This window comes from Somniosus microcephalus, chromosome 1 (assembly GCF_052327205.1).
Source record: "Somniosus microcephalus isolate GS21.2 chromosome 1, FLI_Smic_1.0, whole genome shotgun sequence".
In the NCBI taxonomy this organism is placed as follows: Eukaryota; Metazoa; Chordata; class Chondrichthyes; order Squaliformes; family Somniosidae; genus Somniosus; species Somniosus microcephalus.
Genome location: NC_140987.1, coordinates 5,305,128 through 5,330,359, shown reverse-complemented (window position 1 = coordinate 5,330,359; position 25,232 = coordinate 5,305,128). Strand labels below are relative to the sequence as shown.

General features: G+C 48.3%; 1 protein-coding gene across 1 annotated transcript in view; it reads right to left on the bottom strand.

Annotated features, from left to right (window-relative positions):
- The window catches only part of cplane1 (ciliogenesis and planar polarity effector 1), a 341,103-nt gene that overhangs the window by 139,486 nt on the left and 176,385 nt on the right, over positions 1 to 25,232 (bottom strand). Inside the window, exons 32-34 of the mRNA XM_086002590.1 lie at positions 24,730 to 24,937; positions 17,827 to 18,087; positions 5,254 to 6,021 (exon numbers count right to left, since the gene is read on the bottom strand). Coding sequence (XP_085858716.1) covers positions 5,254 to 6,021; positions 17,827 to 18,087; positions 24,730 to 24,937 — 1,237 coding nt within the window. The remainder of the gene's footprint in view (positions 1 to 5,253; positions 6,022 to 17,826; positions 18,088 to 24,729; positions 24,938 to 25,232) is intronic.

Below are 25,232 nucleotides of genomic sequence, written 5' to 3'. Positions count from 1 at the left end.
CATTCGGCCCATCGTGTCTGTGCCAGCCCAAAAAGAGCGATCCAGCCTCCTCCCACTTTCCAGCTCACTCCCACTTTCCAGCCTACTCCCACTTTCCAGCTCTTGGTCCATAGCCTTGTAGGTTATATCCAAGTACTTTTAAAATGCGATGAGTGTTTCTGCCTCTACCACCCTTTCAGGCAGTGAGTTCCAGACCCCCACCACCCTCTGGGTGAAAAAGGTTCTCCGCATCTCCCCTCTAAATCTCCGACCAATTACTTTAAATCTCTGCCCCCTGGTTATTGACCTCTCTGCTAGGGGAAATAGGTCCTTCCTATCCACTCTATCTAGGCTCCTCATAATTTTATACACTTCAATTAAATCTCTCCTCAGCCTCCTCTGCTCCAAAGAAAACAATCCCAGCCTATCAAATCTTTCCTCATAGCTAAAATTCTCCAGTCCTGGCAACATCCTGGTAAATCTCCTCTGCACCCTCTCTAGTGCAATCACATCTTTCCTGTAATGTGGTGACCAGAACTGCACGCAGTACTCTAGCTGAGGCCTAACTAGTGTTTTATACAGTTCAAGCATAACCCCCCTGCTCTTGTATTCTATGCCTCGGCTAATAAAGTAAAGTATCCCATATGCCCTCTTAACCACCTTATCTACCTGTCCTGCTACCTTCAGGGATCTGTGGACATGCACTCCAAGGTTTCTCTGTTCCTCTACACTACTCAGTACCCTTTTTTCCTAATATAATTGTAAAAAAGTTTATTTTTATACTCCCTCTTTGTAGCTCTTACTATCTGTTTTGTCACGCTTTGCTGTTCTTTGCATCTTTCCCATTCTCCAGGATCTGTGTTATTTTTTGCATGCTTTTTATTTGTTTTATGTTGTCTCTTAACTCTTTTTGTCATCCATGGCTGGGTTTTTTTGACAAGCAGAGCTCTTGCCCCTTAGGGGTATAAACTGGTTCTGTATCACGTTAAATTCTTTTTTGAACACCTCCCACTGATCTTCTGTTGTTTTACCCATTAACAGATTTGCCCAGTTTACTGTGGACAGAGTCTTGGTCTCATCCTGTTGAAGTCGGCCTTACCTAAATCTAGAATCTTAGTAGCTGTTTCGCGTTTCTCCCTTTCAAACACTACATTGAACTCGGTCATGTTATGATCGCTATTGGATAAATGTTCACGCACCGTTAGGCTGTTAACTAAATCTGGCTCAGTACTCATTACTAAATCTATATGGCAGGCCCCCTTGTTACCTCTGGGACATATTGTTACAGAAAACTATCTCGGACACATTCAAGATATTCACTATCTTTCTGGCATGTGCTAGTCTGCTTATCCCAATCTATATGAAAGTTAAAATCCCCCATTAAAACTCTGCTTTAAGATAGCCGAACTAGTGGCACAAATAGAGATAAATGGGTTTGATCTAATAGCCATTAGAGAGACGTGGTTGCAAGGTGACCAAGGTTGGGAACTAAATGTTCCAGGGTACTTGATGTTTTGAAAAGACAGGCAGAATGGAAAAGGAGGGGTGGGGGTAGCCCTGATAATAAAGAATGACATAAGGACAGTAGAGAGAAAGGATCTCAGCTCAGAAGATCAAGAAATAGAACCAGTATGGGTGGAGATAAGGAATAACAAGGGGCAGAAAACACTGGTGGGAGTAGTATATAGGCCCCCTAACAGTAGCTATACCGTTGGACAGAATATTAATCAGGAAATAGTAGGAGCTTGTAACAAAGGTAATGCAATAATCTTGGGGACTTTAATTTTCATATAGACTGGACAAATCAAATTGGCAAAGGTAGTCTGGAGGACGAGATCATGGAATGCATTTGAGACAGTTTGCTGGAACAATACCCCCCAGAAGTAGTGCACAGGGAAGTCAGCTGGATGCATTCAGAACAGTTTCTTAGAGCAATACGTCATGGAACCAATCAGACAACAGGCTATTTTAGATCTTGTACTGTGTAATGAGACAGGGTTAATTAGCAATCTCACAGTAAAGGATCCTCTGGGGCAGAGTGATCTCACGTTAAGTTTGAGAGTGACTTGCCTAAGTCCGAAACTAGTCTTAAACTTAAATAAAGCCATTTACATAGGTATGAGGGGCGAGTTGGCTAAGGTAGATTAGAAACATAGATTAAAAGGTATGGCGGTAGATAAGCAGTGGCTAGCATTTAAAGAAATATTTCATAATTCTCAACAAAAATACATTCCATTGAGAAACAAAAACTCCACGGGAAAAGTGATCCATCCGTGGCTAACTAAAGAAGTTAAGGATAGCATTAGATTGAAAGAAGAAGCTTATAATGTTGTGAAAAATAGTAGTAAGCCTGAGCATTGGAAGTTTCAGAAACCAGCAAAGGATAACCAAAAAATTGATAAAAAGGGAAAAAAATAGAATGAGAGAAAACTAGCAAGAAATATAAAAGCAGATTGTAAGAGATTCTACAAGTATGTAAAAAGGAAGAGAGTAGCAAAAGTAAACGTTGGTCCCTCAGAGGCTGAGACAGGAGGAATTATTATGCGGAACAAGGAAATGGCAGAAAACGTTAAACAAACATTTTGTATCTGTCTTCACAGCAGAAGACACAAAAAGCAGACCAAAAATGGTGGGGAACCAAGGGTCTAATGAGGGTGAGGAATTTAACATAATTAATATAAGTAGAGAAAAAATACTAGAGAAACTGTTGGGACTAAAAGCCAGCAAATCCCCCGGGCCTGACGGCCTACATCCTAGGGTTCTAAAAGAGGTGGTTGAAGAGATAGTGGATGCATTGGTTTTGATCTTCCAAAATTCTCCTAGATTCTAGAATGGTCCCAGCGGATTGGAAGGTAGCAAATATAACACCGCTATTCAAGAAAGGAGAGAGAAAACGGAACTACAGGCCAGTTAGCCTGACATCAGTTGTCGGGCAAATGTTGGAATCCATTGTTAAGGAAGTGGTTTCAGGGCACTTAGAAAATAACATGATTAGGCAGAGTCAACATGGTTTTATGAAGGGAAATCGTGTTTGACAAATTTATTAGTTTTTTGAGGATGTAACGAGTAGGGCAGATAAAGGGGAACCAGTGGATGTAGTATATTTGGATTTCCAAAAGGCATTCGATAAGGTGCTACATAAAAGGTTATTACACAAGATTAGGGCTCATGGGGTTAGAGGTAATATAGTAGCATGGATAGAGGATTGGTTAACGGACAGAAAACAGAGAGTAGAGATAAACGGATCTTTTTCAGGTTGGCAGGCAGTAACTAGTGGGGTGCCGCAAGGATCAGTGTTGGGGCCTCAGCTATTTACAATCTATATTAATGACCTAGATGAAGGGACCGAGTGTAATGTATCCAAGTTTGCTGACGATACAAAGCTAGGTGGGACAGTAAGCTGTGAGGAGAACACAGAGTCTGCAAAGGGATATAGATAGACTAAGTGAATGGGCAGTAAGGTGGCAGATGGAGTATAATGTAGGGAAATGTGAGGTTATTCACTTTGGTCGGAAGAATAGAAAAACAGAATAGTTTTTAAATGTTGTGAAACTTTTAAATGTTGGTGTTCAGAGAGATTTGGGTGTCCTCGTGCAAGAAACACAGAAAGCTAGCATGCAGGTCCAGCAAGCAATAAGGAAGGCAAATGGCATGTTGGCCTTTATTGCAAAGGGGTTGGAGTATAAGAGTGAGGAAGTCTTGCTCCAATTGTACAGGGCCTTGGTGAGACCACACCTGGAGTACTGTGCAGTTTTAGTCTCCTTATCTAAGGAAGGATATACTTGCCTTGGAGGCGGTGCAACAAAGGTTCACTAGATTGATTTCTGGGATGAGAGGGCTGTCCTATGATGAGGTGGAATTCAGAAGAAACTTCTTTACCCAAAGAGTGGTGAGAATGTGGAACTCGCTACCACAGGGAGTGGTTGAAGCGAAAAATATAGATACATTTAAGGGGAGGCTAGACAAGCATATGAGGGAGAAGGGAATAGAGGGTTATGCTGATAGAGTTAGATGAGGAAAGGCGGGAGGCTCGAGCGGAGCATAAACGCCGGCATGGACTGGTTGGGCCGAATGGCCTGTTTCTGTGCCGTATATCCAAAGTCATCCTATGTAAGATTGTGTAGAATTGGCTGATACTCTGGAGTTTAGAATAATGAGAGGTGATCTCATTGAAACATACACGATTCTGAGGGGGATTGACAGGGTAGATGCTGAGAGGTTGTTTCCCCCTGGCTGGAGTGTCTAGAGCCAGGGGGCATAGTCTCAGGATAAGGGGTCGGCCATTTAGGACTGAGATAAGGAGGAATTTCTTCACTCAGAGGGTGGTGAATCTTTGGAATTCTCTGCCCCAGAGGGCTGTGGATGCTCAATCGTTGAGTATATTCAAGGCTGAGATCGATAGATATTTGGACTCTAGGGAAATCAAAGGGTATGGGGATAGTGCAGGAAAGTGGAGTTGAGGTCGATGATCAGCCATGATCTTACTGAATGGCGGAGCAGACTCGAGGGGCTGTATGGCCGACTCCTGCTCCTATTTCTTATGTTCTTCGCCACATGCTTGTCTAATCTCTGCATTTATACAATCTAGCACTTTACAGCTTCCAGGGGGCCTATACACAATTCCCAATACAGTCTTAAATCCTTTCCTTAAATCCCTAACTTTAACTGTGACCATCACCGTCAATCCAGATGTGAGTGACAGTGCTGGGTGTTGGTCGCAGTTTAAATCTGGGCTGTGGCTGGAGACAGCACCTTGAGCTGTACAGCACTAGGGGGAAGTACTAGTGAATACAGGTCCATCGCCGGTGATAACAAGGAGCAGCACCCAAACAGCATCTCATATATTGATGCCTGCCCCCGACACTGACCCCACCCGCCCCTCGACCCTGCCCCCGACACTGACCCCGCCCCTCGACACTGACCCCGCCCCTCGACACCGACCCCGCCCCTCGACACCGACCCTCGACCCTGCCCCTCGACACCGACCCCGCCCCTCGACACCGACCCCGCCCTCGACACCGACCCCGCCCCTCGACCCTGCCCCTCGACACCGACCCCGCCCCTCGACACTGACCCCGCCCGCCCCTCGGCCCTGCCCCTCGACACTGACCCCGCCCCTCGACCCTGCCCCTCGACACCGACCCCGCCCCTCGACACCGACCCCGCCCCTCGACCCTGCCCCTCGACACCGACCCCGCCCCTCGACACTGACCCCGCCCCTCGACACCGACCCCACCCCTCGACACCGCCCCTCGACACCGACCCCCTCCTTACCTGGGTCTGTGGACAGAAGCTGCTGTATTGCTGCTGACTTGTTGGACACTGGACTGAGGCTGTTGAGGCCATCCATGTCCGTCCAGGCTCTGCCCGAGTGTTTGGCGGCTGCCTTGCAATCAGAGGGTACAGAGTGGTGTGTGTGGGCTGGGGGAGGTGGAGCAGAGGCATCCCGAACACCTGGGAGCAGCCTCGGTGCACAGTGAGCCGCTGGCAGTCCCTCTGGGACCTCTCGCCAGAGTCGCAAGGTCCACTCGCTGGAGGGCCAGTGCAGAGGGAGGCTGGCGGCTGCTGATACTGATCCAGGTTCAGGTGTTTGGGTGGGCCTCTGCGCGACAATTTTTCCCTCCTCTCCTTTTCCTCGGCAGCTTTCCGGAGAACCTCAGGAACGTACGCAGATAAGTTCAGGTGGGCGGGGAAGCCAGGCTGTGGCCTGTGACTGGGCTGCGGACAGGGGCAGGGGGCCCAGGCCTCTCGTGGGGTGGGCTGCAGTAGAGGGACGGAGCATGGCGGCTTGCTGCGTGTCACTGGCGGAGCTCTCAGCTCATACTGAGGCTGCAGTCGCAGCAGCGGGAGACCGTGTGTTGAGCTTATCCCAGGAGCCGCCTGGTAGAGCATGGCAGATGGCTGAGCCACAGGGCCCAGGAGGAGGTGAGGTCGGATGGGAATGTGGCCGCTGCTCGGCACACTCTGGGAGTCAGGGATCCGTGTTAGTCTGCAGACATGATCATCTTCAGGCCTTGAAGGAAGAGACAACTCCTCTGGGTCCTAGGAAATAAAGGAGAACATCAGTGTACAGGTTCAAAGGGAAACTTGATTATTGCATCAAAGATGATTCCTGACATCAGGATTTCAGTTCGAAGCATATATGATAAAGGAAGATTTTTAAAAAAAATTTGGAATAGAAGACACTTTGAACTGATCGATTGGAAGATTCAGTTTGAGGATTGATACAGGGCTATGGGGAGAGAGTGGGGCAGTGGGATTAGTTTGGGATTGATAGAGGGCTATGGGGAGAGAGTGGGGCAGTGGGATTAGTTTGGGATTGATAGAGGGCTATGGGGACAGAGCGGGCAGTGGGATTAGTTTGGGATTGATACAGGACCATGGGGAGAGAGCGGGGCAGTGGGATTAGTTTGGGATTGATACAGGGCTATGGGGAGAGAGCGGGGCAGTGGGATTAGTTTGGGATTGATACAGGGCTATGGGGAGAGAGCGGGGCAGTGGGATTAGTTTGGGATTGATACAGGGCTATGGGGAGAGAGCGGGGCAGTGGGATTAGTTTGGGATTGATACAGGGCTATGGGGAGAGAGCGGGGCAGTGGGATTAGTTTGGGATTGATACAGGGCTATGGGGAGAGAGCGGGGCAGTGGGATTGATACAGGGCTATGGGGAGAGAGCGGGGCAGTGGGATTAGTTTGGGATTGATACAGGGCTATGGGGAGAACGGGGCAGTGGAATTAGTTTGGGATTGATACAAGGCTATGGGGAGAGTCATAGAGTCATAGAGTAATACAGCACGGATAGAGGCCCTTCGGCCCATCGTGTCCATGCCGGCCATCAAGCCCTGTCTAATCTAATCCCATATTCCAGCATTTGGCCCGTAGCCTTGTATGCTATGGCATTTCAAATGCTCATCCAAATGCTTCTTAAATGTTGTGAGGGTTTCTGCCTCCACAACCCTTTCAGGCAGTGAGTTCCAGACTCCAACCACCCTCTGGGTGAAAAAGTTCTTTCTCAAATCCCCTCTAAACCTCCCGCCCTTTACCTTGAATCTATGCCCCCTAGTTATTGACCCCTCTACTAAGGGGAAAAGCTCCTCAGCATCCATCCTATCTATGCCCCTCACAATTTTGTACACCTCAATCATGTCCCCCCTCAGCCTCCTCTGCTCCAAGGAAAACAAACCCAATCTGCCCAGTCTCTCTTCATAGCTGAAGCGCTCCAGCCCTGGTAACATCCTGGTGAACCTCCTCTGCACCCTCTCTAACGCGATCACATCTTTCCTGTAGTGTGGCGACCAGAACTGCACACAGTATTCCAGCTGTGGCCTAACCAGTGTTTTATACAGCTCCATCATAACCTCCTTGCTCTTATATTCTATGCCTCGGCTAATGAAGGCAAGTATCCCATATGCCTTTTTTACCACCTTATCCACCTGTTCCGCCGCCTTCAGGGATCTGTGTACCTGCACACCCAGATCCCTCTGACCCTCCGTCTTGCCTAGGGTCTTTCCCTTCATTGTGTATTCCCTTGCCTTGTTAGACCCCCCAAAGTGCATCACCTCGCACTTTTCCGGGTTAAATTCCATTTGCCACTGTTCCGCCCATCTGACCAACCCATCTATATCGTTCTGCAGACTGAGGCTACCCTCCTCGCTATTTACCACCCTACCAATTTTAGTATCATCCGCGAATTTACTGATCATACCCTTTACATTCATATCCAAGTCATTAATGTAGACCACAAACAGCAAGGGACCCAGCACCGATCCCTGTGGTACCCCACTGGCCACAGGTTTCCAGTCACAAAAACAACCTTCGACCATCACCCTCTGCCTTCTGCCACTAAGCCAGTTTTGTATCCAATGTGCCAAGGCACCCTGGATTCCATGGGCAGTGGGATTAGTTTGGGATTGATACAGGGCTATGGGGAGAGTGTGAGCCAGTCGGATTAGTTTGGGATTGGTACTGGGCTATGGGGGGAGAGTGGGGCAGTGGGATTAGTTTGGGATTGATACAGGGCAATGGGGAGAGAGCGGGCCAGTGAGATTAGTTTGGGATTGATACAGGGCTATGGGGAGAGAGCGGGCCAGTGGGATTAGTTTGGGATTGATACAGGGCTATGGGAGAGAGCGGGGCAGTGGGATTAGTTTGGCATTGATACAGAGCTATGGAGAGCGTGGGGCAGTGGGATTAGTTTGGGATTGATACAGGGCTATGGGGAGAGAGTGGGGCAGTGGGATTAGTTTGGGATTGATACAGGGCTATGGGGAGAGAGCAGGGCAGTGGGATTAGTTTGGGATTGATACAGAGCTATGGGGAGAGAGCGGGGCAGTGGGATTAGTTTGGGATTGATACAGGGCTATGGGGGGAGAGCAGGGCAGTGGGATTAGTTTGGTATTGATACAGGGCTATGGGGGGAGAGCGGGGCAGTGGGATTAGTTTGGGATTGATACATTGCTATGGGGAGAGCAGGGCAGTGGGATTAGTTTGGGATTGATACAGGGCTATGGGAGAGAGCGGGGCAGTGAGATTAGTTTGGGATTGATACAGGGCTATGGGGAGAGAGCGGGGCAGTGGGATTGGTTTGGGATTGATACATTGCTATGGGGAGAGCAGGGCAGTGGGATTAGTTTGGGATTGATACAGGGCTATGGGAGAGAGCGGGGCAGTGGGATTAGTTTGGGATTGATACATTGCTATGGGGAGAGCAGGGCAGTGGGATTAGTTTGGGATTGATACAGGGCTATGGGGGGAGAGCAGGGCAGTGGGATTAGTTTGGTATTGATACAGGGCTATGGGGGGAGAGCGGGGCAGTGGGATTAGTTTGGGATTGATACAGGACCATGGGGAGAGCAGGGCAGTGGGATTAGTTTGGGATTGATACAGGGCTATGGGGAGAGTGCAGGGCAGTGGGATTAGTTTGGGATTGATACAGGGCTATGGGGAGAGAGCGGGGCAGTGGGATTGGTTTGGGATTGATACAGGGCTATGGGAGAGAGCGGGGCAGTGGGATTAGTTTGGGATTGATACAGGGCTATGGGAGAGAGCGGGGCAGTGGGATTAGTTTGGGATTGATACAGGGCTATGGGGAGAGAGCGGGGCAGTGGGATTAGTTTGGGATTGATACAGGGCTATGGGGAGAGCGTGGGGCAGTGGGATTAGTTTGGGATTGATACAGGGCTATGGGGAGAGAGCGGGGCAGTGGGATTAGTTTGGGATTGATACAGAGCTATGGGGAGAGAGCGGGGCAGTGGGATTGGTTTGGGATTGATACAGGGCTATGGGGAGAGAGCGGGGCAGTGGGATTAGTTTGGGATTGATACAGGGCTATGGGGAGAGAGCGGGGCAGTGGGATTAGTTTGGGATTGATACAGGGCTATGGGGAGAGTGCGGGGCAGTGGGATTAGTTTGGGATTGATACAGGGCTATGGGGAGAGAGCGGGGCAGTGGGATTAGTTTGGGATTGATACAGGGCTATGGGGAGAGAGCGGGGCAGTGTGATGAGTTTGGGATTGATACAGGGCTATGGGGAGAGAGCGGGGCAGTGGGATTAGTTTGGGATTGATACAGGGCTATGGGGAGAGTGCGGGGCAGTGGGATTAGTTTGGGATTGATACAGGGCTATGGGGAGAGCGGGGCAGTGGGATTGGTTTGGGATTGATACAGGGCTATGGGGAGAGAGCGGGGCAGTGGGATTAGTTTGGGATTGATACAGGGCTATGGGGAGAGAGCGGGGCAGTGGGATTGGTTTGGGATTGATACAGGGCTATGGGGAGAGTGCGGGGCAGTGGGATTAGTTTGGGATTGATACAGGGCTATGGGGAGAGAGTGGGGCAGTGGGATTAGTTTGGGATTGATACAGGGCTATGGGGAGAGAGCGGGGCAGTGGGATTAGTTTGGGATTGATACAGGGCTATGGGGAGAGAGCGGGGCAGTGGGATTGGTTTGGGATTGATACAGGGCTATGGGGAGAGAGCGGGGCAGTGGGATTAGTTTGGGATTGATACAGGGCTATGGGGAGAGTGCGGGGCAGTGGGATTAGTTTGGGATTGATACAGGGCTATGGGGGGAGAGCGGGGCAGTGGGATTGGTTTGGGATTGATACAGGGCTATGGGGAGAGCAGGGCAGTGGGATTAGTTTGGGATTGATACAGGGCTATGGGGAGAGTGCGGGGCAGTGGGATTAGTTTGGGATTGATACAGGGCTATGGGGAGAGTGCGGGGCAGTGGGATTAGTTTGGGATTGATACAGGGCTATGGGGAGAGAGTGGGGCAGTGGGATTAGTTTGGGATTGATACAGGGCTATGGGGAGAGTGCGGGGCAGTGGGATTAGTTTGGGATTGATACAGGGCTATGGGGAGAGTGCGGGGCAGTGGGATTAGTTTGGGATTGATACAGGGCTATGGGGGGAGAGCGGGGCAGTGGGATTAGTTTGGGATTGACACAGGGCTATGGGGAGAGAGCGGGGCAGTGGGATTAGTTTGGGATTGATACAGGGCTATGGGGGGAGAGCGGGGCAGTGGGATTAGTTTGGGATTGATACAGGGCTATGGGGAGAGCGGGTCAGTGGGATTAGTTTGGGATTGATACAGGGCTATGGGGAGAGTGCAGGGCAGTGGGATTAGTTTGGGGACTGATACAGGGCTATGGGGAGAGAGCGGGGCAGTGGGATTAGTTTGGGATTGATACAGGGCTATGGGGAGAGCGGGTCAGTGGGATTAGTTTGGGATTGATACAGGGCTATGGGGAGAGCGGGTCAGTGGGATTAGTTTGGGATTGATACAGGGCTATGGGGAGAGTGCGGGGCAGTGGGATTGGTTTGGGATTGATACAGGGCTATGGGGAGAGCGGGTCAGTGGGATTAGTTTGGGATTGATACAGGGCTATGGGGAGAGCAGGGCAGTGGGATTGGTTTGGGATTGATACAGGGCTATGGGGAGAGTGCGGGGCAGTGGGATTAGTTTGGGATTGATACAGGGCTATGGGGAGAGTGCGGGGCAGTGGGATTAGTTTGGGATTGATACAGGGCTATGGGGAGAGTGCGGGGCAGTGGGATTAGTTTGGGATTGATACAGGGCTATGGGGAGAGTGCGGGGCAGTGGGATTAGTTTGGGATTGATACAGGGCTATGGGGAGAGAGCGGGGCAGTGGGATTAGTTTGGGATTGATACAGGGCTATGGGGGGAGAGCGGGGCTGTGGGATTAGTTTGGGATTGATACAGGGCTATGGGGGGAGAGCGGGGCAGTGGGATTAGTTTGGGATTGATACAGGGCTATGGGGAGAGTGCGGGGCAGTGGGATTAGTTTGGGATTGATACAGGGCTATGGGGGGAGAGCGGGGCTGTGGGATTAGTTTGGGATTGATACAGGGCTATGGGGGAGAGAGCGGGGCAGTGGGATTAGTTTGGGATTGATACAGGGTTATGGGGAGAGCGGGTCAGTGGGATTAGTTTGGGATTGATACAGGGCTATGGGGAGAGTGCGGGGCAGTGGGATTGGTTTGGGATTGATACAGGGCTATGGGGAGAGCGGGTCAGTGGGATTAGTTTGGGATTGATACAGGGCTATGGGGAGAGAGCGGGGCAGTGGGATTAGTTTGGGATTGATACAGGGCTATGGGGGGAGAGCGGGGCAGTGGGATTAGTTTGGGATTGATACAGGGCTATGGGGAGAGCGGGTCAGTGGGATTAGTTTGGGATTGATACAGGGCTATGGGGAGAGCGGGTCAGTGGGATTAGTTTGGGATTGATACAGGGCTATGGGGAGAGAGTGGGGCAGTGGGATTAGTTTGGGATTGATACAGGGCTGTGGGGAGAGAGCGGGGCAGTGGGATTGGTTTGGGATTGATACAGAGCTATGGGGTGAGAGCGGGGCAGTGGGATTAGTTTGGGATTGATACAGGGCTATGGGGAGAGAGTGGGGCAGTGGGATTAGTTTGGGATTGATACAGGGCTATGGGGAGAGAGCGGGGCAGTGGGATTAGTTTGGGATTGATACAGGGCTGTGGGGAGAGAGCGGGGCAGTGGGATTGGTTTGGGATTGATACAGGGCTATGGGGAGAGAGTGGGGCAGTGGGATTGGTTTGGGATTGATACAGGGCTATGGGGAGAGCGGGTCAGTGGGATTAGTTTGGGATTGATACAGGGCTATGGGGAGAGCAGGGCAGTGGGATTAGTTTGGGATTGATACAGGGCTGTGGGGAGAGAGCGGGGCAGTGGGATTGGTTTGGGATTGATACAGAGCTATGGGGAGAGAGCAGGGCAGTGGATTAGTTTGGGATTGATACAGGGCTATGGGGAGAGAGTGGGGCAGTGGGATTAGTTTGGGATTGATACAGGGCTGTGGGGAGAGAGCGGGGCAGTGGGATTGGTTTGGGATTGATACAGGGCTATGGGGAGAGAGTGGGGCAGTGGGATTGGTTTGGGATTGATACAGGGCTATGGGGAGAGCGGGTCAGTGGGATTAGTTTGGGATTGATACAGGGCTATGGGGAGAGCAGGGCAGTGGGATTAGTTTGGGATTGATACAGAGCTATGGGGAGAGAGCGGGGCAGTGGGATTGGTTTGGGATTGATACAGGGCTATGGGGGGAGTGCGGGGCAGTGGGATTAGTTTGGGATTGATACAGGGCTATGGGGGGAGCAGGGCAGTGGGATTAGTTTGGGATTGATACAGAGCTATGGGGAGAGAGCGGGGCAGTGGGATTGGTTTGGGATTGATACAGGGCTATGGGGAGAGCGGGTCAGTGGGATTAGTTTGGGATTGATACAGGGCTATGGGGAGAGAGCGGGGCAGTGGGATTAGTTTGGGATTGATACAGGGCTATGGGGAGAGAGCGGGGCAGTGGGATTAGTTTGTGATTGATACAGGGCTATGGGGAGAGAGCGGGGCAGTGGGATTAGTTTGGGATTGATACAGGGCTATGGGGGGAGTGCGCGGCAGTGGGATTAGTTTGGGATTGATACAGGACTATGGGGAGAGAGCGGGGCAGTGGGATTAGTTTGGGATTGATACAGGGCTATGGGGAGAGAGCGGGGTAGTGGGAATAGTTTGGGATTGATACAGGGCTATGGGGAGAGAGCGGGGCAGTGGGATTAGTTTGGGATTGATACAGGGCTATGGGGAGAGAGCGGGGCAGTGGGATTAGTTTGGGATTGATACAGGGCTATGGGGAGAGTGGGGCAGTGGGATTAGTTTGCGATTGATACAGGGCTATGGGGAGAGTGGGGCAGTGGGATTAGTTTGGGATTGATACATGGCTATGGGGAGAGAGCGGGGCAGTGGGATTAGTTTGGGATTGATACAGGGCTATGGGGAGAGAGCGGGGCAGTGGGATTAGTTTGCGATTGATACAGGGCTATGGGGAGAGAGCGGGGCAGTGGGATTAGTTTGGGATTGATACAGGGCTATGGGGAGAGAGCGGGGCTGTGGGATTAGTTTGGGATTGATACAGGGCTATGGGGGGAGAGCGGGGCAGTGGGATTAGTTTGGGATTGATACAGGGCTATGGGGAGAGAGCGGGGCAGTGGGATTAGTTTGGGATTGATACAGGGCTATGGGGAGAGTGGGGCAGTGGGATTAGTTTGCGATTGATACAGGGCTATGGGGAGAGTGGGGCAGTGGGATTAGTTTGGGATTGATACATGGCTATGGGGAGAGAGCGGGGCAGTGGGATTAGTTTGGGATTGATACAGGGCTATGGGGAGAGAGCGGGGCAGTGGGATTAGTTTGGGATTGATACAGGGCTATGGGGAGAGAGTGGGGCAGTGGGATTAGTTTGGGATTGATACAGGGCTATGGGGAGAGAGCGGGGTAGTGGGAATAGTTTGGGATTGATACAGGGCTATGGGGAGAGAGCGGGGCAGTGGGATTAGTTTGGGATTGATACAGGGCTATGGGGAGAGAGCGGGGCAGTGGGATTAGTTTGGGATTGATACAGGGCTATGGGGAGAGTGGGGCAGTGGGATTAGTTTGCGATTGATACAGGGCTATGGGGAGAGTGGGGCAGTGGGATTAGTTTGGGATTGATACATGGCTATGGGGAGAGAGCGGGGCAGTGGGATTAGTTTGGGATTGATACAGGGCTATGGGGAGAGAGCGGGGCAGTGGGATTAGTTTGGGATTGATACAGGGCTATGGGGAGAGAGTGGGGCAGTGGGATTAGTTTGGGATTGATACAGGGCTATGGGGGGAGAGCGGGGCAGTGGGATTAGTTTGCGATTGATACAGGGCTATGGCGAGAGAGCGGGGCAGTGGGATTAGTTTGGGATTGATACAGGGCTATGGGGAGAGAGCGGGGCTGTGGGATTAGTTTGGGATTGATACAGGGCTATGGGGGGAGAGCGGGGCAGTGGGATTAGTTTGGGATTGATACAGGGCTATGGGGAGAGAGCGGGGCAGCGGATTAGTTTGGGATTGATACAGGGCTATGGGGAGAGTGGGGCAGTGGGATTAGTTTGGGATTGATACAGGGCTATGGGGAGAGAGCGGGGCTGTGGGATTAGTTTGGGATTGATACAGGGCTATGGGGAGAGTGGGGCAGTGGGATTAGTTTGGGATTGATACAGGGCTATGGGGAGAGTGGGGCAGTGGGATTAGTTTGGGATTGATACAGGGCTATGGGGAGAGTGCGGGGCAGTGGGATTAGTTTGGGATTGATACAGGGCTATAGGGAGAGAGCGGGGCAGTGGGATTAGTTTGGGATTGATACAGGGCTATGGGGAGAGAGCGGGGCAGTGGGATTAGTTTGGGATTGATACAGGGCTATGGGGGGAGAGTGGGGCAGTGGGATTAGTTTGGGATTGATACAGGGCTATGGGGAGAGAGCGGGGCTGTGGGATTAGTTTGGGATTGATACAGGGCTATGGGGGGAGAGCGGGGCAGTGGGATTAGTTTGGGATTGATACAGGGCTATGGGGAGAGAGCGGGGCAGCGGGATTAGTTTGGGATTGATACAGGGCTATGGGGAGAGTGGGGCAGTGGGATTAGTTTGGGATTGATACAGGGCTATGGGGAGAGAGCGGGGCTGTGGGATTAGTTTGGGATTGATACAGGGCTATGGGGAGAGTGGGGCAGTGGGATTAGTTTGGGATTGATACAGGGCTATGGGGAGAGTGGGGCAGTGGGATTAGTTTGGGATTGATACAGGGCTATGGGGAGAGTGCGGGGCAGTGGGATTAGTTTGGGATTGATACAGGGCTATAGGAGAGAGCGGGGCAGTGGGATTAGTTTGGGATTGATACAGGGCTATGGGGGGAGAGCGGGGCAGTGGGATTAGTTTGGGATTGATACAGGGCTATGGGGAGAGAGTGGGGCAGTGGGATTAGTTTGGGATTGATACAGGGCTATGGGGAGAGAGCGGGGCAGCGGGATTAGTTTGGGATTGATACAGGGCTATGGGGAGAGTGGGGCAGTGGGATTAGTTTGGGATTGATACAGGGCTATGGGGAGAGAGCGGGGCTGTGGGATTAGTTTGGGATTGATACAGGGCTATGGGGAGAGTGGGGCAGTGGGATTAGTTTGGGATTGATACAGGGCTATGGGGAGAGTGGGGCAGTGGGATTAGTTTGGGATTGATACAGGGCTATGGGGAGAGTGCGGGGCAGTGGGATTAGTTTGGGATTGATACAGGGCTATGGGGGGAGAGCGGGGCAGTGGGATTAGTTTGGGATTGATACAGGGCTATGGGGATAGAGCGGGGCAGTGGGATTAGTTTGGGATTGATACAGGGCTATGGGGGGAGAGCGGGGCAGTGGGATTAGTTTGGGATTGATACAGGGCTATGGGGGGAGAGCGGGGCAGTGGGATTAGTTTGGGATTGATACAGGGCTATGGGGAGAGAGCGGGGCAGTGGGATTAGTTTGGGATTGATACAGGGCTATGGGGAGAGTGCGGGGCAGTGGGATTAGTTTGGGATTGATACAGGGCTATGGGGAGAGAGCGGGGCAGTGGGATTAGTTTGGGATTGATACAGGGCTATGGGGAGAGTGCGGGGCAGTGGGATTAGTTTGGGATTGATACAGGGCTATGGGGAGAGAGCGGGGCAGTGGGATTGGTTTGGGATTGATACAGGGCTATGGGGAGAGTGGGGCAGTGGGATTAGTTTGGGATTGATACAGGGCTATGGGGAGAGTGCGGGGCAGTGGGATTAGTTTGGGATTGATACAGGGCTATAGGGAGAGAGCGGGGCAGTGGGATTAGTTTGGGATTGATACAGGGCTATGGGGGGAGAGCGGGGCAGTGGGATTAGTTTGGGATTGATACAGGGCTATGGGGAGAGAGTGGGGCAGTGGGATTAGTTTGGGATTGATACAGGGCTATGGGGAGAGAGCGGGGCAGCGGGATTAGTTTGGGATTGATACAGGGCTATGGGGAGAGTGGGGCAGTGGGATTAGTTTGGGATTGATACAGGGCTATGGGGAGAGAGCGGGGCTGTGGGATTAGTTTGGGATTGATACAGGGCTATGGGGAGAGTGGGGCAGTGGGATTAGTTTGGGATTGATACAGGGCTATGGGGAGAGTGGGGCAGTGGGATTAGTTTGGGATTGATACAGGGCTATGGGGAGAGTGCGGGGCAGTGGGATTAGTTTGGGATTGATACAGGGCTATGGGGGGAGAGCGGGGCAGTGGGATTAGTTTGGGATTGATACAGGGCTATGGGGATAGAGCGGGGCAGTGGGATTAGTTTGGGATTGATACAGGGCTATGGGGGGAGAGCGGGGCAGTGGGATTAGTTTGGGATTGATACAGGGCTATGGGGGGAGAGCGGGGCAGTGGGATTAGTTTGGGATTGATACAGGGCTATGGGGAGAGAGCGGGGCAGTGGGATTAGTTTGGGATTGATACAGGGCTATGGGGAGAGTGCGGGGCAGTGGGATTAGTTTGGGATTGATACAGGGCTATGGGGAGAGAGCGGGGCAGTGGGATTAGTTTGGGATTGATACAGGGCTATGGGGAGAGTGCGGGGCAGTGGGATTAGTTTGGGATTGATACAGGGCTATGGGGAGAGAGCGGGGCAGTGGGATTGGTTTGGGATTGATACAGGGCTATGGGGGGAGAGCGGGGCAGTGGGATTAGTTTGGGATTGCCCTAGCAAAGAGCCATCCCAGAGGCAATGGGCCGAATGGCCTCTTCCTGTGATGTAAACTCTGGTTCTATGTTCAGTGGTGATGCCGAGACTCCGGGAAAGCAGGAAACTGAACCTTCACCCACTGAACACAGCACCAACAGGTGGCTCACTTTTCAACCCCGTGCTGCTCTAGATTCACCTCTCCTGTAAAGGGAACTGGTGACAGGAGATGGCAGTCTCACTCCCTCAACTCTGCCTGTGACTTGGCAAGATGTTGAGATCAATGAAAGAATTTGATCTGAGAGTTTGAAGCTCATGCTCGTACCTCACCACCACCCCACCCCCACCTTCTTACCACGTGACCTTTCCCTTCTGTCAGCTTTACTCAGGATCCCCACCCCTGCCATTCACTTTATTCTCTTCACCATTTAAATCCCAACGAGCTGCCTACACCGCGACAGAAATCCCACTGTGCCGGGGTTCTGGGAAGATTTGCTATCATTGAGCTTTGTGAGGGAGGAGACAATCCGCCATGGGAGGTGCCCTGCTCAGCATCCTGTGACCTCAGTTCGACGGATTGGGTTGAGCTGTGATGCTCCTCATGTTTAAATAGCATCAGTTAGTCAAAGTATCAGAGAGTGCCAGTACCTGGCAGCTGGAGATTCAGCACCTCCAGTAGACAAGGGGAGAAAACTGGCCAAAGCTAAGCAACCTCACCCACACAGTGACCAACATCCTGAATACTCAACATGCCGTGACCATCAGCCTTCGCCGCTTACCTGGGCTACCTTCTCCTCTGGCAGACTGCTTGGCCTCTGAACCGGAAGGCTGCTTTCCACAACTGGTCTCTCAAACACCATTTCTCCAGGGGTAGGCACTTGAGTGGTTGGAGTTGGGTTGACGGTGGGGTTTGGTGTTGGAGGAGCCTGGTTCTGGCTGAGAACAGGCCGAAGCTGTCGTGGTGGCTGCTGAATGCCAGGACGGTTCGTCAATGCTGATCCAACCACCTGCATTAAGCTCCTGAAGTTGATTTGCTGGAGCTGTTCGGGTGGGGGGTGGAAACAAGAGAGAGTGAGATCTAGAGAGTGAGCAACAGAGGTAGGGCAACAGACAGAGTATCCAGACAAGTAAATGAGTCTAGAACAGAGAGAGAGATTCTAGACAAGTAAATGAGTCTAGAACAGAGAGAAATTCTAGATTAGTAAATGAGTCCAGAACAGAGCGAGAGATTCTAGATTAGTAAATGAGTCTAGAATAGAGAGAGAGATTCTAGATTAGTAAATGAGTCCAGAACAGAGAGAGAGATTCTAGATTAGTAAATGAGTCTAGAACAGAGAGAGAAATTCTAGATTAGTAAATGAGTCCAGAACAGAGAGAGAGAGATTCTACACTGGTAAATGAGTCTAGAACAGAGAGAGAAATTCTAGATTAGTAAATGAGTCTAGAACAGAGAGAGAGATTCTAGATTAGTAAATGAGTCTAGAACAGAGAGAGAAATTCTAGATTAGTAAATGAGTCTAGAACAGAGAGAGAAATTCTAGATTAGTAAATGAGTCCAGAACAGAGAGAGAGAGATTCTACACTGGTAAATGAGTCTAGAACAGAGAGAGAGAGATTCTAGATTAGTAAATGAGTCTAGAACAGAGAGAGAGATTCTAGATTAGTAAATGAGTCTAGAACAGAGAGAGAGAGATTCTACACTGGTAAATGAGTCTAGAACAGAGAGAGAAATTCTAGATTAGTAAATGAGTCTAGAACAGAGAGAGAGATTCTAGATTAGTAAATGAGTCTAGAACAGAGAGAGATTCTAGATTAGTAAATGAGTCTAGAACAGAGATTCTAGATTAGTAAATGAGTCCAGAACAGAGATTCTAGACTAGTAAATGAGTCTAGAACAGAGAGAGAGATTCTAGATTAGTAAATGAGTCTAGAACAGAGATAGATTCTAGACAAGTAAATGAGTCTAGAACAGAGAGAGATTCTAGACTAGTAAATGAGGCTAGAACAGAGAGAGATTCTAGACTAGTAAATGAGTCTAGAACAGAGAGAGAGAGATTCTAGATTAGTAAATGAGTCTAGAACAGAGAGAGAGATTCTAGACTAGTAAATGAGTCTAGAACAGAGAGAGAGAGATTGTAGATTAGTAAATGAGTCTAGAACAGAGAGAGAGATTCTAGATTAGTAAATGAGTCTAGAACAGAGAGAGAAAGATTCTAGACTGGTAAATGAGTCTAGAGCAGAGAGAGAGATTCTAGACTAGTAAATGAGTCTAGAACAGAGAGAGATTCTAGATTAGTAAATGAGTCTAGAACAGAGAGAGATTCTAGACTAGTAATTGAGTCCAGAACAGAGAGATTCTAGACTAGTAAATGAGTCTAGAACAGAGATATTCTAGATTAGTAAATGAGTCTAGAACAGAGAGATCGATTCTAGATTAGTATATGAGTCTAGAACAGAGAGATACATTCTAGACAAGTAAATGAGTCTAGAAGAGAGAGAGATTCTAGACTGGTAAATGAGTCTAGAACAGAGAGAGAGATTCTAGACTAGTAAATGAGTCTAGAACAGAGAGAGATTCTAGATTAGTAAATGAGTCTAGAACAGAGAGAGATTCTAGATTAGTATATGAGTCTAGAACAGAGAGATATTCTAGACTAGTAAATGAGTCTAGAACAGAGAGAGAGATTCTAGATTAGTAAATGAGTCTAGAACAGAGAGATACATTCTAGACAAGTAAATGAGTCTAGAAGAGAGAGAGATTCTAGACTGGTAAATGAGTCTAGAACAGAGAGAGAGATTCTAGACTAGTAAATGAGTCTAGAATAGAGAGAGAGATTCTAGACTGGTAAATGAGTCTAGAACAGAGAGAGAGATTCTAGACTAGTAAATGAGTCTAGAATAGAGAGAGAGATTCTAGACTGGTAAATGAGTCTAGAACAGAGAGAGATTCTAGACTGGTAAATGAGTCTAGAACAGAGAGAGAGATTCTAGACTAGTAAATGAGTCTAGAATAGAGAGAGAGAGATTCTAGATTAGTAAATGAGTCCAGAACAGAGAGATTCTAGACTAGTAAATGAGTCTAGAACAGAGAGAGATTCCAGACAAGTAAATGAGTCTAGAACAGAGAGATTCTAGATTAGTAAATGAGTCTAGAACAGAGAGAGATTCTAGACAAGTAAATGAGTCTAGAACAGAGAGATTCTAGACAAGTAAATGAGTCTAGAACAGAGAGAGAGATTCTAGATTAGTAAATGAGTCTAGAACAGAGAGATTCTTGATTAGTGAATGAGTCTAGAACAGAGAGAGAGATTCTAGACTGGTAAATGAGTCTAGAACAGAGAGAGATTCTAGACTAGTAAATGAGTCTAGAATAGAGAGAGAGAGATTCTAGAATAGTAAATGAGTCTAGAACAGAGAGAGAGATTCTAGATTAGTAAATGAGTCCAGAACAGAGAGAGAGATTCTAGACTAGTAAATGAGTCTAGAACAGAGAGATTCTAGACTAGTAAATGAGGCTAGAACAGAGAGAGAGATTCTAGACTAGTAAATGAGTCTAGAACAGAGAGAGAGAGATTCTAGATTAGTAAATGAGTCTAGAACAGAGAGAGAGATTCTAGATTAGTAAATGAGTCTAGAACAGAGAGAGAGATTCTAGACTAGTAAATGAGTCTAGAACAGAGAGATTCTAGATTAGTAAATGAGTCTAGAACAGACAGAGAGAGAGAGATTAGTAAATGAGTCTAGAACAGAGAGAGATTCTAGACTAGCAATTGAGTCTAGAACAGAGAAATTCTAGACTAGTAAATGAGTCTAGAACAGAGAGAGATTCTAGATTAGTAAATGAGTCTAGAACAGAGAGAGATTCTAGATTAGTATATGAGTCTAGAACAGAGAGATATTCTAGACTAGTAAATGAGTCTAGAACAGAGAGAGAGATTCTAGATTAGTAAATGAGTCTAGAACAGAGAGATACATTCTAGACAAGTAAATGAGTCTAGAAGAGAGAGAGATTCTAGACTGGTAAATGAGTCTAGAACAGAGAGAGAGATTCTAGACTAGTAAATGAGTCTAGAATAGAGAGAGAGATTCTAGACTGGTAAATGAGTCTAGAACAGAGAGAGAGATTCTAGACTGGTAAATGAGTCTAGAACAGAGAGAGAGATTCTAGACTAGTAAATCAGTCTAGAATAGAGAGAGAGAGAGATTCTAGATTAGTAAATGAGTCCAGAACAGAGAGAGAGATTCTAGACTAGTAAATGAGTCTAGAACAGAGAGAGATTCTAGACAAGTAAATGAGTCTAGAACAGAGAGAGATTCTAGATTAGTAAATGAGTCTAGAACAGAGAGATTCTAGATTAGTAAATGAGTCTAGAACAGAGAGATTCTAGACAAGTAAATGAGTCTAGAACAGAGAGAGAGATTCTAGATTAGTAAATGAGTCTAGAACAGAGAGATTCTAGATTAGTAAATGAGTCTAGAACAGAGAGAGAGATTCTAGACTGGTAAATGAGTCTAGAACAGAGAGAGAGGTTCTAGACTAGTAAATGAGTCTAGAATAGAGAGAGAGAGATTCTAGAATAGTAAATGAGTCTAGAACAGAGAGAGAGATTCTAGACTAGTAAATGAGTCTAGAACAGAGAGAGATTCTAGACAAGTAAATGAGTCTAGAACAGAGAGATTCTAGATTAGTAAATGAGTCTAGAACAGAGAGAGATTCTAAACAAGTAAATGAGTCTAGAACAGAGATTCTAGACTAGTAAATGAGTCTAGAACAGAGAGAGATTATACATAGATACATAGATACATAGATACATAGAAGATAGGAGCAGGAGTAGGCCATTCGGCCCTTCGCGCCTGCTCCGCCATTTAATGAGATCATGGCTGATCCTTTAATTCAGTATCCCGTCCCCGCCTTCTCTCCGTAACCCTTAACCCCTTTTGCCCGTAGAAATATATCTAATTCCCTCTTAAATATATTTAATGAGCTGGCGTACACTGCCCTCTGTGGCAATGAGTTCCACAGGTTCACCACTCTCTGAGTGAAGAAATTCCCCCTCATCTCTGTCCTAAATGGTTTAGCCCTTATCCTTAAATTATGTCCTCTAGTTCTGTTCTCACCCGCCAAGGGAAACATTCCTTCTGCATCCAGTCTGTCTAGACCTGTCAGAATTTTATACACTTCTATGAGGTCCCCTCTCAATCTTCTAAACTCCAGTGTGTACATCCCTAAACTACATAGTCTCTCCTCATAGGTCATTCCCGCCATTCCTGGTATCAGCCTGGTGAATCGCCGCTGCACCCCCTCCATGGCAAGAACATCCTTCCTCAGATGAGGCGACCAAAACTGTACACAGTACTCGAGGTGTGGTCTCACCAGTGCCCTGTACAGCTGCAGCAAGGTATCCCTGTTCCTGTATTCTAACCCTTTTGCTATGAAGGCCAGCATACCGTTTGCCTTCTTGACCGCCTGTTGCACCTGCATGCTCGCCTTCAGTGACTGGTGTACAAGAACACCCAGGTCTCTCTGTACTTCCCCCTCTCCCAATCTATTGCCATTTAAATAATAATTTGCCCTCCCGTTCCTGCACCCAAGGTGGATAACTTCGCACTTGTCCACATTATAGTGCATCTGCCATTTATCCGCCCAATCGCCCAGTCTGTCCAAATCGCTCTGGAGCTTCCTGGTCTCTTCCTCTGAGCCCACCCCACCTCCTAGTTTAGTGTCGTCTGCAAATTTGGAAATGCTGCATCCGACTCCCTGATCCAGGTCATTAATGTAAATTGTGAACAGCTGGGGGCCCAGGACAGATCCCTGTGGTACCCCACTTGTTACTGCCTGCCATTCAGAAAATGAGCCGTTTATTCCAACTCTCTGTTTTCTATCTGACAGCCAGTTCCCTATCCACGCCAAAACTTTCCCCTTTATCCCATGAGCCTCAATTTTCCATGCTAATCTTTTATGTGGGACCTTATCGAAGGCCTTTTGGAAGTCCAGGTACACCACATCTACTGGCTCTCCCCCATCTATTCTACCAGTTACTCCCTCAAAAAATTCCAATAGATTAGTCAAGCACGATTTACCCTTTGTAAATCCATGTTGACTCTGTCCTATCCTGTCCCCATTTGCTAAGTGCTCCGCTATTTCATCCTTAATGATGGACTCCAGCATTTTGCCCACAACTGATGTAAGGCTTACAGGTCTGTAATTACCTGCTTTTTCCCTACCCCCCTTTTTGAATAGTGGGGTAACGTTAGCTACCCTCCAATCCATCGGCACTGTTCCCGAGTCTAATGAATTCTGAAAAATCATCCTTAGTGCATCCGCTATCTCTAGGGCCACCTCCTTCAGTACCCTAGGATGCATGTTATCAGGCCCTGGGGATTTGTCCACCTTCAATCCCTTTAGCTTCCTTAACACCATATCCTTAGAGATATTGATTTGCGTCAGTTCCTCCTTTGCCAATGTCCCTATTTTTCCCGATATCCCAGGGAGGTTTTTTGTGTCTTCCTTCGTAAAGACTGACCCAAAGTATGCATTTAGTTGATCTGCCATTTCCTTATTTCCCATTATATATTCCCCCGTATCTGACTGCAATGGACCAACTTTGGTTTTCACCAGTCTTTTCCTTTTGATATATTTATAAAAGCTTTTGGAGTTAGTTTTTATATTTTCCGCCAGCTTGTTTTCGTAAGCTATTTTGCCCCTCTTGATCATGCCCTTTGCCCTCCTTTGCTCTATCTTAAACTGTTCCCAATCTTCCGCTCTGGCGCTTTTTTTGGCTATTTTATACGCCCTATCTTTGGATTTTATGCTGTCTCTAATTTCCCCTGTTATCCACGGTTGAGTCACCTTTTTAGATTTCCTTTTATGCCAGATTGGTATAAACAATTTTTGCAATTTTGTCATTCTATCTTTAAATGTTTGCCATTGTTTATCTACCTCCAGTCCTCTCAGGAACGTTGTCCAATCAGACCTACTCAGTTCCCGTCTCATGGCATCATAATTCCCCTTGTTTAAATTCAGGACCTTAGTCTCTGAGTCGATTTCTTCGCTCTCCATTTCGAGTGAGAAATCGATCATGTTATGATCGCTCTGACCCAAGGGTCCCCGTACAACAAGATTACTGATTAGTCCCTAGATTATAGATTAGTAAATGAGTCTAGAACAGAGAGATTCTAGATTAGTAAATGAGTCTAGAACAGAGAGATTCTAGATTAGTAAATGAGTCTAGAAGAGAGAAAGAAAGATTCTAGACAAGTAAATGAGTCTAGAACAGAGAGAGAGAGATTCTAGATTAGTAAATGAGTCTAGAACAGAGAGATTCTAGATTAGTAAACGAGTCTAGAACAGAGAGAGATTCTAGATTAGTAAATGAGTCTAGAACAGAGATAAATTCTAGACAAGTAAATGAGCCTAGAACAGAGAGAGAGAGATTCTAGACAAGTAAATGAGTCTAGAACAGAGAGAGATAGATTCTAGATTAGTAAATGAGTCTAGAACAGAGAGAGATTCTAGATTAGTAAATGAGTCTAGAACAGAGAGAGAGATTCTAGATTAGTAAATGAGTCTAGAACAGATTAGTAAATGAGTCTAGAGGAGTAAAAGAGGATCTAGATTAGTGAGTGCGTGAGTGAGTGGATCAGCAAACTAACACAGAGAAAGGATTAATATTTCACATTACCTGAACCAGTTTAAACATTTCATCCTGCAGCATATGTCTGACAACATCTGATGTGTTGACTGCCTGACCACCTGGACCCACAGCTTGGGCTGCAGCTGGCCCAGAAATGGCAGGTGTGGGCGGGATGCTCCATCGATTGGTCATAGATTGACAATTCAAAACAGTCTGGTCTGGGCAGGAGGGAGCCAGGCTGGGCAGTAGGCCAAGGCTGAGGAAGAAATGGACAAAAGCAGTGACTGGTGAGGGAAACCCATCAGATTCAGTTCAGAGTCTGGCCCAGCCCAGTCACTCTGCAATTACAGCAGTCATTGAGCTCACTAAGGGATAAGAACATAAGAATTAAGACCAGGAGTCGGCCATACGGCCCCTCTAGCCTGCTCCGCCATTCAATAAAATCATGGCTGATCTTTGACCTCAACTCCACTTTCCCGCCCTATCCCCATATCCATTGATTCCCCTAGAGTCCAAAAATCTATCGATCTCAGTCTTGAATATACTGAACG